General features: G+C 35.0%; 1 protein-coding gene across 1 annotated transcript; it reads left to right on the top strand.

Annotated features, from left to right (window-relative positions):
• The first annotated feature begins 3,047 nt into the window (after positions 1-3,047).
• On the top strand, positions 3,048-5,256 carry LOC131076098 (bidirectional sugar transporter SWEET5). Its single transcript, XM_058013148.2, has 5 exons — positions 3,048-3,273; positions 3,422-3,638; positions 4,258-4,416; positions 4,603-4,725; positions 4,814-5,256. The coding sequence occupies exons 1-5, from the start codon at positions 3,182-3,184 to the stop codon at positions 4,946-4,948; spliced, it is 726 nt and encodes a 241-aa protein (XP_057869131.2). The 5' UTR covers positions 3,048-3,181; the 3' UTR covers positions 4,949-5,256.
• The last annotated feature ends 9,132 nt before the right edge of the window (positions 5,257-14,388 follow it).

Here is a 14,388-nt window from a genome sequence, read left to right on the forward strand (position 1 = left end):
CCTCTCTCTCCCCCTCTCCCCTAATCTCTCCATCTATCTCTCTCTATCTCTCTTTATCTCTCTCTCTCCCTTCCCTCCTCTCTCTCTCTCTCTCTCTCTCTCTCTCTCTCTCTCTCTCTCTCTCTCTCTCTCTCTCTCTCTCTCTCTCCCTAATATCATATACTAATTTATTTATAAATTTAATATATTAATAAACATTAGATTAATTATGGGCAAATTTAATTAGAGAATTTACTTATTAAAATCGGATATCCGATTTTGTAGTCAAACTTTCAAATTTTGGCTCGGGAATGCTTTGGTATTTGGCTTGGAAGTGACAAGCCTGGAAAGTCAATTGAAAAAACATGTTTTTCAGTATTCCTTGATTTTCCAGACTTTACACTGGTGGCTGACGACTTTTTTTGTAGCCAAAATTGATAAAAATGAAAAGGGTTTTTTAAGGACGTTCCCAGCTTTCCAACAATATAAGGCTTGTCTTATTTCAACTTTAATAAATAATTATTTATTTTCTAATTGAATTCTGACAATAGTCCTGATTGATAGACTGATTGAAAAACACTCATAACTTTCAAACGATATAACATTTTTGAATCTGAAACATGCATCACATCCTATGCTTCGTCTACTATAGGGAAAAATTAAATTTCATAAGGTTTTGACCAAGTTAAGGTGGTCAGACGTAGGAGTTTCTGAAATTCTGAAAAGCTGTAGTAAAAAACTCATAAATAATTATCCCACATGCATCAGGGAGTCGAGTCGGTTCGTATTCAAATACATTGACACTCACATCCTTAGTGTCCAAGAGTAAACCTTTTTGGATCTCGGTTCGATCTCGCTCCTGCAGTCGATCGCCGCTCCATCAGCGATCGGTGTAGCTTTCAAACAATAAAGTCTATCGCCCGATGATACCCGATCACCGAAGGCAACTCCATCGGGTCATCGGTAAAACATGTAAGTTGTTACTCCGATCTCCGATAGACAAGAGCAGACCTCATCGGATCATCGGATCAAGCACTGCGAGGTTACTTCAATCTTTGATAACAAAGAGCGATCTCATCGGCTCATCGGATCAAGCCCAAAAATGCTATCCCGATGAGCAAAGCACTCCAAGACAGAACAAGACAGACTTATCGAGACTTCGGTGTAGCCTTCAGCATATTAACCCGATAGTCGATATCGACCCGATCGCCTAAGGCGACTTCATCGGGTATCATCTTAACTCCAGATCGATACCTCCGATAGCCAATGACAACCCGGACCACCTAAGATAGCTCCATCGGGTCATCAGCACAACTCTGATGCAGTCTTCCCAAAAACCCGAAGTTATCCTGATGACCGAACTCAACTTCGTTGGGTCATCGGGATAACGTCAAACCTTCTTCTCCGAGCTCTGATGGAAGAGGATACATCAGCAAGAGTCATGCCGATAGAGCTCATAGATTTCCTTCATACTGTTTCATCGGTAAGAGTTAACCCGATCAATATGGACAATGGTCAAGTGAATTAGAGGCACATTTCCAACAAAAACCCTTGGTTTCTGTTGAAAGTTAAGGGATCCTTGATAAAACCCTTATGCTAGTGAAAGGCTTTGGCCTCCTCCCTTTTCAACTAGGTTTCATTGATATCTCTTTTTTGCTAGGTTGGTTTTAGGTTGTTGTTTATCTTTGATGTATCGTTACCAGCTGTCTGTTTTGGGAACTTCGGATCCTAGTAAACTCTGAGGGTTTCAGGTCCCTTCAAAACCTATTGTAAGGGGTTTCGGTTCCCCTCAAAACCTTTTTATCCTAATCAAAAACAACAATATGCCAAAAAATTAATGATCTATTAGATAATTGCCTTGAGACTAAGAAAAATATTGCTTGTCGTTCTAGTTTAGTTGAACATGGTTGTGGAATGATCTTTGTAAGTGTAAATTCAAATATAGATTTTTTAATTGTTAGAATACAAAAAATGCTTTCCTTAATGTTCAATCTATATTAAAAGGTGTGTGATGTTGAAAGATAATATTTGCAATTTTATTATGTAAGGATTTGTTCTCCTTTAGTTAAACCTATGTACCAAGTCAATGGTACAAAACAAAAGACAAAAGACAAATACAATATTGTAATATGCTTAGAGTTTTGATGCAATTTTGATGACATATATGTTTTGATGTTCAAAGATTTCTTTTCACGGTTTCTCATTAAATCCTCAGTGAAAAAAATGAATTGGAGTTGGTCTCTTTATTTAATATCCTAAAACATAATTTGAAATACTTTATACTTTAATTATCTTATAATAAATATTTGAAAAGGATTGAAATGACTTTAAATTCGACTTGTTTTTCTTAACTTAATGATAACTTCCATAATTTATGGAATCTACTTAGACTAATCGATTCATGATAATAAATGAATAAAATGTGATGTAAAACTAATATATAAAAAATCAAATTAGAAACATATTATTTATCAATTTTGACATAAAATTATATTAATTTATACATTAATCATTACATGTAAAGGTAATCTTATAAAATAAACAAACTAACTATTAAAAATGATTAAAATGACTTTAAAATTGATTTTTTTGAAAACTCAATGATAACATCCCTATTTTGTATAACCTACTTAGACTATTTGACTTATGATAATAAACAAATAAAATGAAAGGTAAAACTAATCTATAAGAAATCAAATTAAAAATATAGTATCTATTAATTTTCACAGTTTTTAGCCAATGATTTCGTGCGGCAGTGTCTTTTGTGAGGTCACAAGGACATACAAGGACAGAATAGTTGCTCTCAAGTAAACCCACTAAAAGAGTAATGTCTTTTCACAGTTGATATTTGATGGAGAGTTTGAAAAAGAAAGTAGTTGGTACAGCTGAACAATCTGAACCATCTAAATAAGAAAAATTAAGAAAAAATGAGTAGGTGAAGGCCAAAACTATTAAAAAATTGTATCTACTCAAGGATGCAGTTTACAACTACAATGTAGTCAATGCAGCTCAACAAATCAGCCAAATTTCTTTGTATAAAAATTTTTTAGGTGTCAGTAATATCAAGTAGATGTTTACAAGGAACCGGAAACTATTGAGTTTTGCTTAAATGATTTTCTTTTCTTCTAAATGACATTATATTTGAATTTTGTTCGTGTACATCGTAAACAAAGGAAAGATAATTGGATTCATTTGATAAAACATGCATCGATTCACATCCATTCTAGAAGCCAAATCTTCTTCCTGGGTTGCTGCAGGAAACATTCTTCGCGTCACCTTGTTTCTCTCACCCTTGTGAGTTTGCCTTGCTTTATTTTGTTTTGTACATGTGGGCTTAGCAAGAAACTTTATTATGTTATATAACTTATATTCAAATATGAAGTGCTCCTGAAAAAATTGCTAAATTTGTTATCTCCTTGTTTGGGTGCATGTCCATGTCCAGTCCAACAATAAAATCCATTATAAATGAGAAAGACACAGGCTCCTTTTCAGCTTTTAATTACATATGCACAATATTGAACTGTGTGCTCTGGACGTTCTATGGTGTGCATTTAGACCAAAATAATAAGTTCCTCATCAGTTACGTCAATGGTGTTGGTGCACTTCTGCATACTGGCTACCTTACAATTCATTACCTCCATGCCCCTCAGAAAGAAAAGGTAAATCATTTCTTTGATGCTTTTATTTTCTATACATTTTTAGGGTTTTCTTATGGGACTCCCCATTCAGAGTTTTCAAGGTTCCAAGGTAGAAATTTTGGGTCTTCCAATGTTTTGATTACTTTTGTAGAAAGGTCTATCCATCACAGAGATTGGAGAAAAACAGGTGGGCTACCTGATCAACTGTTTTTACTCCCTTTAGGAGAAGTAATAAAAATTAATAGGATATTTTTTAAGCTTTTAAAAATTAGAACCTTACAGGGAGTATTTCTCCATCAAAGGTGGGTACAGGAGGCGAAATCCAATTGTCAGAAACTTAAAACTTCCACAGACTACTGATCTTGAAGCAAACTTTTGTTGGTACTAGCCGTTTTTGAATTTGATTCTGTGGGATTTTTCTTCGATGTTTTGGATCAAATTGTATTAAGAAGAAGAAAAAACGATGATAGATATGAAGCTTGATCTAAAACACAAGAAAAAATTCACACAATCAAATCCAAAAACAATTCGTGTAAAATTAAATTTAACTTTTTAACTAATATATAAAATATTTCTTTAAATTGATGGTAAATTCGAGGTCTCAGTAGATAATCACATTATTCATCTTGTGGTTGGGCAGGCTCGGATTGTTCTGCTGAAAGTTGCATCATTGATGATAATGGGTACAATGATTGCAAGTGCAATTTTCCTTGTTCCTAAAAGTGATAGAGTTACAGTAGTTGGATGGGCTTGTGGAGTTCTCAACATAGTCATGCATGCGGCACCTTTATCTGTTCTGGTAATAATTCATAAACTAATCTCTTGATTCAATTCAATTTCTATCACCATGAAGATCCATCTGACTCTAGGAAAAAATTTCTTCCTTGCAATTTAATTATGAATGTGATGGAAGATGAGTTTGATTCTAAGAACAAATTCAATACAATAGTTTTGACTCTTGTCTGTGTTTTGCAATATGTCGCAGAAGCAAGTATTAGCTACGAATGATGTGAGGAGCATGCCATTTCTTGTTTCTTTCTTCAGTCTCCTCAATGCTGCAGTATGGCTGGCTTTCAGTTTCCTTCATAAGGATGCTAAGGTTACTATGGTAAGTCCTTCAAATATTCTATGATTCTGTTTAGATTCTTTAGAATTAACATTGAAATGAAGGTTGATTGGAATGGATTCTTGTGTAGATCCCCAATGCGGTGGCCACTATATTTGCAGTAATTGAAGTGTTGGTGTATTTAATGTACTGTGAAAACACTACAACCTCTGTGGGTGAATATAACAGTGAGCCCATGGGCAGAATGGAGCACATGACAGCTTAAACATTGCAGAGTCTTGTAAAATGGGTATCCTTGCTTAAGATCTCTGTTAAGTAGAGAGAAAGGAAAGAGGAAATGAGCTATGAGAAATGCTAAACGGATTTCAAAGATCTTTGTTGTATGTTATATAATTGTATGTAATTCATTGAAACTCATTGACACAAGTTACAGAAAAGGGTCTAAGTCAAAACCAAATACAAGTGCGTTCAAACTAACATTAATTTTAGACAAGTTAGAGTTTATAGTATCTTTATTGACGTTAAAATTAAATGACGTGATCGATTGAGTCACAATTTGCGACTGAGGTATATGGACATGAAAATCATGTGGTCAAGAATGATAGAAACGATGTTTTGTCGAGGTTTGCTTTCAAATTTAATTCATTTGTTCTTAGTGTAATGTATTATATATATGAATGGATATAATTTAGTGTATTTATATTTTTTTAAAATTATGTAAAAGATATCAAGAGAAATTATCTATAAGATAAATTATGACAATATTTATGTGAAAATTGTTTCATAGAAAAATATCCTTTTAATATTTTCTTAACTGTATTTCAATTTGGGTGATAGTGTTACAACTTGAATTACAATTATTCTGGGTGAAGATGTGATAATTTTGAAGCATGTGACTATTGCAACAATCAACAAGACACAATAATTATTGTAAATCGTTATCTCACAATCTTTCAAAAGTTAAGGAAGGAGGAAGGAGTGAATGCACTTTGCTAGGGTTTTGTGTTCTTTTCTTGGCATACTGTTTTTTTTGCTTTAGCCTTGCATTATACCACATTTATTACAAGGTTTTTTAGGTTTTTAAGTCATGGTCAACATCAGTCCAGTAGTTGATGCTAGTATCGGTGCGTTGGCAACTCACGTGAATGGCTCCTTCGACCAAGCGACCTTGGAAATTTGTTCTAAAAATTTTTTATGAGGTAAGTCTTCTAATAGTCCCCAGATATAATTTTTCCTACACAAGATTTTAATTTTTCATGTCAATGGCTTGAGCAATATATGCTTATTGGGTATTTTGTTGGGAGGGTCTACCCTAAAAGCATGCTCTAGTATTGGGTTGCCAAGGCATAGGCCACTCATGGGATCCACCTTGTTGGCATCCAAAACCTTACCAAAGGGTTTTTTCTTTTTGCTTTGCTAAGATTAACCATGTCCAACTCATTTTCCAAAATGGCCCTTAGTGTGTTAGGTCTTCATTACTTGTTTTCTATTCTTGGTCTCGTGATTTCTCTGAGTTTTATGACAAGAAACTCTGAGTCCCCGTTGGATCTTCCTTTGCCTTGTTGGCATTTTTACCCTCTATTGTTGCTTCCATGGGGATGGTTGTTTGTGTCGAATCAGACCAATTCTATCATGCAGGCCCTCGAGAGAGGGTTTGTGTAGAGGTTCATTTGTCTTGAGATTTAAAAGAGACTATTGATATTCAAATTGGAGGTCTTTGCCATTCTCAACGAGTCCTTTATCTAGATTTTTCTAACACTTATTTTCATTGCCAGTCAGTGGATCACAAGATTAAGGATGATCTTATGTCGGCTATCAAAGTAACTACCCCACCCAAGGTTGCAAAGCCTTCTCGACCTGCTCTTAAGGTGGAAAAGTATGAATAAAAATGGACTATTGTTACTTGCAGGGGCAAGGCCCCTTCATCTGGTAATACGGCTCATAAAGTAAAAGAGTCTCCTTTGGTGCCACCTTTGGTTTCAAACCCTTTGGAGAAGGGGAAAGATAACATTATTGAGGCTTTTGTTCATCAACCTTTGGTGCAAACCCCTCAGTCCACCTTTGTTATTTCTATCCCAGTCAACAAACTTTGTCACTCTCATAGCCCTCCTAAGCGTGTGGAGGGAGGTGAGATTGTTCTAGAAAAATGATAGAATGGATTGCCTGGCTTTGAGTTTGTTTCCTCTTTCTTGCATAACCATTTCTCCTCTCTTGAGGACAAGGATGGCATGCGAGAAGGTGATACATGAATTTTCTCTCATGGAATGTTTGAGGTCTCACTAACCTTGCTAGGAAGTATTTTATGCATGATAATTGACAAATTATTTTGGTATTGATGTGTTGTGTTTACAGGAAATTAAAATTTCTTCTTTCATTCTTTCTGCTACATATCATGTTATTTAGCCAAATGGCCTTGTTTTTGCTTCTCAACATGGGGTGGGATGTGGTAGTATCGTGACTCTCCTTGCACCATGTTAGCATTCCTGCATTGTTAACCATGGATCTGATCCTACTCACCGGCTAGTGTGGATCATCATGTCAATCAAAAATCATTCTTTGGGGATCATTAATGTTTATGCTCTTAATGATGTTGTTGAAAGATCTGCCCTCTAGTGATGGGTTGTGGATTCAATACCTCCTACCACTTGGGCCATGTGTGGGGACTTTAATATGTTTGAGGTGGTGGCTAATAAAGAATGAATATTCCCCTTCCGTTGGACAACTGGTGAGCGGAAGGCATGGTTTTACATGCATAATAAATTGGGGATTTTTTTTCCCAACTATTATCACCATCATTCACAAGTGGTTTGGTACATGTGGAGTATTTTTTGAGTGGGAAATGACAAATTCCTTAATGCTTGGATCATGCCATGATTTTGGGTCAATCCTTCTTTTCTTTCACGTTTTGTCAAGATCTTTCGATGGTCCATCTCCCCGAGGTCACCTTGACTGATCACTTTCCCATTAAATTATGGTATTGAATGGCACATGGGCTTGGCTCATCCTTCCAAGACTCAAATCTTTATGAACGCCTCTTTACTGATTCATCTGCCTATAATGGCTCATGTCCAATGGGTGTGCAATCTTGAATGTGGTCCAGCTCATCAATCTGGGTGGATTTCTTGGTGGAACTATGTTACCAATGCATGGCACATTCTTACGCATTTATGGCTAGTAACTTATTCTATTATGTTGATAGTCTTATGAGGCCACCACTTTGGACCTTCGACGGGCCATGAAATTCCTTGTTGCCAACCCCTTCTCTACAGATCTATGAATCTAGGTAACCCAACCTCGTCAGCAAAAACATGTTGTTGATGCCCACTCTACTTGTCGTCCCAGATCAAGGTGAGACTTGCTTCTAAGTAATTTTTTTGGCTCTTCAAACATGCCACTTCTCCTTGGGTATCAAAAAAATCAAAAGAGGCTAGATGGTGCTCTCAGAGCTACCAAAGATTCTTCAAGCATTTGTCTATAATTATGAGAAAGTTTTCACAGCTCAAGATTCTTCCTTTGAGTGAGATCAAGCCCTTCAGGACTAGCTCTCGGTGGTTCCCCATCAACTCTCAGAGGCTCAATTTAATTCCTACAAGCAGTTGCTTACTCTAGATGACCTTAAGGAGGTCATTAGTTCTACATGGCGGCTAATAAGGTTCCCAACTATGATGGATTTTCGTGTGACTTTTATCAAGCACTTTGGCCTTGTGTGAGCTACGATCTTCACAAGGTTTATCTTGAACCTTTTTCGTGATCATCCTTTAGGCCATTTTATAAATAAAAGAAACATCAAATTTATTCCCAAACCTAGTGATCTAGAGGATATTTGCAACTGGTGACCTATCACCTTGTTGAATGTCTCCTAGAAGATTATTGCTAAAGCTTTGGCTTTGAATTTTTGTCATTTGCTCCTGTTCATTGTTTGACCCAAACAAACTAGGTTTATCAAATCCAAATTTATTATAGATAACATCATTGCGGTTTAGGAAAGAATGAAATGGGCTCAACGTTTCAGATAGCCTTCTCTTTTTCTCAAAATTGACTTTATTAAAGCTTATGATCACATCGAGTGGTCCTTTATTCTTACAATGCCTGGAGCTCTTAGGTTTGGCCCAAGGTTTATTCAATCCATAAATATTTTGTTTGGAGATTCTTCTTCTTGCATCACCATTAAGGGCTAGCAATCTTCTACCTTCAAGCTCTTTCAATCCATTCATCAAGAGTGTCCTCTTGCACCCTCTATGTATGTGCTTGCACTAGAAGGGTTTGGCTATTTGTTGGTAGATGTCATTTTTACAAGGATTTTTGGGGGCATTGCCCTGCTTGACTCACCATACTAGCTTGTCAATGGTCATTTTGTTGATGACTCTTTTCTCACTCCTTGAAGAGGAGAAAAATATCAAAGAAGATATTAAGAATTTAAATAGATTTTCTCTAGCTTCACACTATGTCATACAATGGAACAAGACTCGGTGCTACCATCAATCCTTTCTTCCTAAGCCTAATTAGCTTTCTAGTTTTGGGTGGAAGTGAATTGGGCATCTAAGAGGAGGGTTGAATCAACATTCACAAAATATCATCAAATTGAAGAGATGACTTCACCATTCATCAATATTAATGAGAAAAAAATAATTTGCATTAACACCCAAAGCATTAACACCATGACACCAATTTTTACGTGGAAAACCCAAACTAGGAATACCCATGGTAAAAATTAAACTCACAATATATAATAATTATTTTAAAATCAACAAAAGACTTCCTACCAAAAAGAGCTTACTGCTCTAGACTTGTAGATTGAGATACATAGCCTCAAGCAAGATACAAAAGAGGGACTTTCTCTACTGAAGATCACTTCTTCAAGGCAAGGTACAAAAACTAATCTTATAAAGCATTAATAATTTAATAGATTGAACTATACACAAAATGCATTTGTTAGAATACAAATAATAGTTCTATGCATATATAATCGAATTTCTCTAGATAACTTTGAATCACTACTCTTACTCACTTCGCATAGCATTCATGTATTCATCTTGCATTCACAATATTTATGCTTCTCTCATACACCTTTTCTTATGTATGTATATTATCCATATCTATTACAACCAATATATACCAATCAAATCAAGAACAACTATCACTAGGTTAGCCAAGCATCTATATGATGTGTATATAGCATCGACCCAAAAATATATCATCCAAAAGGTAAAATGATATATACCAAGTTGGCACTCCTTCCAACTAATATCAGAAAACATTTATCATCCAACCACTCCAACCAAAAATCTATTATATGCAATGCACTGCTTATCTCGGATCAAAAAGAAATAAAGTGGTTCGCCCAAGGGAGCTATAACATTTTTCTTAACCAAACATAGTCTCTTGAGATACATCCAAAATAAATATGTATTTCATTCCATAATAGGTTCCTCTAGAGAAATCACTAGAAGTTTTTCTAGACCAAGTGAAGAACACCAAACCACTGGAAACAAACTGACACATCATTCTATATCTTCTTATCAACATAATGTCAAGAGAACAAAACATCCAGACCACCAACTAATCTATCCAATATCCAGATCACCAATAACAATAGGTACAATATAAGATTGAAAAAGGTTTGACATCAATGACATCCAAATGTGTAACAATCTCCCTCCTTGTCATCGATGGCAAAATAAAAAAATTATTCATTCTCTCACTCCTAACACCATTTCTCCATTTACTCACTTTATTCCTCTTTGACAACAATGATAAAGGGTAAATACATTTTAAAAGAAAAAAAACATACAAAACCAAAAACTATAATCTTCTTCAATAGAGTAATAACAAATAAGAAAGCTCAAAAAATGTCAATCAGACATTTCCAAGGAAGATGCCCTTGAATTGATTCTTCAAACTAACAAAAAATGGGTTTCAAGCACACCTAGTAGCAGACAACGTCCTATTTTGAGTCTCACTGTCAACACACAAATTTATAGAAACGTCAAAGATATCTGAATTAAACACACTTTGTTCAATTATTTTTGCATCCCTCAACAATCTGGAAAATAGGGACAGGCACAATTACATAGCATCTTTTAGTCCACAAAACAACTTCACATAGTCTTCCCTTTGCTTTTGTCTCATCACCAATTGGGAATGAATATCTCAAGCCTTACCTCTCGTGGAACCATTTGCATCTTTATAAATATTGAATGTAAAGGTCAACTCTATAAGTTGAATCTCAATAGAGTCTATCTCATCTTTAAATTTCTTTGTAGCCATAGACCATCTAAGATAGTATGTGTAGAAAAAAGATACAGTATCCAACATCTTTTCTGAAATTAACCAGATTCAATTTTAAATCATGGTGTGCCCTTGGGCACATTTTGGTCATCTTCTCTACTACATTATCCTTAGTTTAAGGTTCACTGGATTTATTTTCTTCCCCAACAATAGTGATCATTCTCTAAATCAACAATCCAATTAATGTTTTTGGAAGCACATCTACAACATTCAAAGGAACAAGATTTTTTCAGATCAACTAGGTAACACAAGCCTTCCCAATAATATCCTAATCATTAGCCAGAATAGTGAGATACAACTCTTCAACTCTTTTCAAACAATAAAACTTAGATAACATCTCAAGAACTTTGTTTTCATCAAATACACCATCAAGGGGAGGCAATCACCAATTCTCTGACTGAAGCACTCTTTTGAATATTAGTCTTCTCCAAATCGTCAGATGCATCAATTTCTATTGCAACAGCTTCTTCGGATCTCTCTACAACTCTTTTACCTTTTGATACTTTGGAGGAGGAAGTAGCTACATCGTCAGCGGATCTTTCATTTTCTTGCCTTTTGGTACCAGTACAATTTTACTAAGTCTTGTTCCACCAAACTTATCCACAATCTCTTCAAAGGTTCCAAATCTTTTTGTATTTACATCCATAGGCATCTTAAGGAAAATTTGCATAATGTCCATGCACTCATCTTCCGATACCTCATAAGGAATCTTTTCAATCCATGAAGTTCTAGGAACAACAACTTTGACAAAGCAATTATCCTTATCCACAAGAAAAGTGATATGATTCTCTTTTTACCATTTGACAATCTTTAAAGGAATCTAATTCCTCAAAATCAGCTCATTTTGAATATTCAAGAAAAATTTATGATAGATAGCATCACAATCATTCAAGTTATCTAGGTATCCTTTTATCTGAACATAAATGGAACATCTCTTCTTCGAGCAATTTTATTCATTTTGGGTAAAGCATTAAGAAATTATAATACTATTTACACACAATAAGTGATCCATATGGGAAGGGATACAAATCTATCTTCATCATTTGAAGATTGTCCAACAATTGTCACCTTAACAGTTTGCACAACTCATAGTCAATATTCTCCTTTACCATCTTGTAAGCTAACTACACTGCAATAGAAGAGGTTGAACCCTCTCGATTCCTGTAGAACACTTTGTATGAAATTCCCATGTTTTCATATCTAACAGCTAGGTCATCCATAGTGTCAACTCACAAGGCTCTTTTATCAGACACAACACTAGTTAGCTTGTTCACCTCATCATTCTTAACAAATTTTAGAGAAGGTACGATTCTGAACGAACATAACCCAGTTAAATAACTTAGAGCTAATTTCAAATTTTGATATGGTTGATCTAGCCACAAACAATTTTCATATATTCTACTCAAAACTATTCTTATAAACTCTTCATCATAAAAATAGAAAAGTCACTCCATGCATCCAAAACCTTGTGCCCTAGAATAGCATATTCAACTCTAAATTCTTGTGTATCATCTACCAGATGAGTTCTCTTGAAATCCCTAAGCTTTCCATGATCATATTCTTCCAGGGGACATGGATATATCTGAAAAGATCTTCCTTACATACCAAATTGTCGAGAATAGTGAAAAATGCTCCAATTTCATCATCTAATGCCAAAATAAATGGTCTAAATTTCAAACTAGGTCTATCCTTTTCATTATTACTGATAATTCGAGGATCTACCATCTGAAAAAATATTCAAACAAGAGAAAATACCTTGAACAATTCTTCTTCACCTTTCATTGCACTTTGGTGCTCTTCAATCACATGTGCACAAATAATTTTTGATCAAGTAATATATGATCATTAATTAGTGTTTCAAAAATTTGATACATTGTACACTCACACTTGCCAAAAATGTTTTGAACCATCAAATTTGATTAAAATCCACTAGAAAATTCTTCCATACATCTACAATGTTGAGAACAACCCAACACCAATCAAGAAGGGGATGAAAGATGTTCTTTTAAGATCTCCCCCTCCTACACAAATCTTCTCATCTCCTTCAAATACACTCTTCAGCTTGTCCCAAATTTCTTTATCTGACTTAACCCCTGTGATTTTTTTGAATACTACATCATTCAAGAAAGTTACAATTGCAACAGTAGCCTTTGCCTTACTCTCATATGCTTTGATTTCATCCAGAGTTGTAGGACCATTTTGTGGATCAGTATAACCTTTCTTAAAATGCTTTCCCAAATCTTAGTTGGCATAGTAGAAAAATTATACTCCATCCTTTCTCTCCAATAATCATAATTTTTTGTCATCAAACTTTGGAGCCTTGAAATTATAGTCATATTCCACCCTGGATCTTTCTCAAGTGATTAAGCTTCAAAAAAGGAACCTCGCTCTAATACCAAATGTTGAACACACCATAGGACTTAGAGGGGGGTGAATCAAATCTAGATCCTTAAAACACTTAAATACTAATCTTTGAACTTCAAACCACAAGCATATAATCTCAAAAAAAAAAAATATGAAAGCATGAAGCACAACAAACACATGAACACTAGATTTACCTCTAAAACCCAATCGAAGAAAACCATGGTGAGAATCAAACTCACTATATAAATATAATTTGTTACAATGCTTCCTTTTTAATACTCTGGTCTTGAGAGGAATTTCAAAACTAAGTTGCACAACCTTAGGGCAAGATAAAAATGACTTGCAAGACTGAAACACACTATTGCAGGGCAAGATACAAAAAGTTGCCAAGAGACTCACCATCTTCTTGTAGAAAAAGGAATAACTGAATTGGAATGAACAAGATCTCCTCATCATGAAATTGACATTGAATCACTATGTCAACCAATCAATATCATGACATACTCTTATGATTTCAAATGCAATTTTTGAACTCTATCACACTAAGAATATCATCATCAAGTCTCTTCACAACAATCTTTCACACATCTCCAATACCAAATCTACATGTAGATCATTCGCACCTTCTTCGCATCCACACCCACATATTCCACACACTCACTTGAATATATTTTCACTCCTTCATATACAATATTAATCATCAAAACCCTTAACTAGGTCGACCACAAATAAAATATACATTATTACATAAATTCGGCCACACAAACCTAAAATATCAAATGCAATCCACAAGAGATAGAGAGGGCCCAAAAACATTATAATACAATATTTCCAAATGATTCCAATGAATCGCACACACTAACACATACTCCAAAGGTTGACATCAATTGAAACATGTAGATGAACAATAAAGCATACCAAACAGTCGACCCAAAAAACATTCTCCAATGCATGAAACTCAATGCAGATCTACACATACCACGCTAAGACCCATATCAACATCCAAACTCAACCACCATAGTATGTATAGACCAAAAGTGTAAGATACAAGTA

The sequence above is a fragment of the Cryptomeria japonica genome, chromosome 10, assembly GCF_030272615.1.
Source record: "Cryptomeria japonica chromosome 10, Sugi_1.0, whole genome shotgun sequence".
Classification (NCBI taxonomy): domain Eukaryota; kingdom Viridiplantae; phylum Streptophyta; class Pinopsida; order Cupressales; family Cupressaceae; genus Cryptomeria; species Cryptomeria japonica.

Bases quoted from the DNA above. Each gene is read 5' to 3' on its own strand.
- LOC131076098 (XM_058013148.2), top strand. From the start codon at position 3,182: ATGCATCGATTCACATCCATTCTAGAAGCCAAATCTTCTTCCTGGGTT. The intron at 3,639-4,257 runs GTAAATCATTTC...GTGGTTGGGCAG, and splicing joins ATGCCCCTCAGAAAGAAAAG to GCTCGGATTGTTCTGCTGAA. The intron at 4,726-4,813 runs GTAAGTCCTTCA...ATTCTTGTGTAG, and splicing joins AGGATGCTAAGGTTACTATG to ATCCCCAATGCGGTGGCCAC.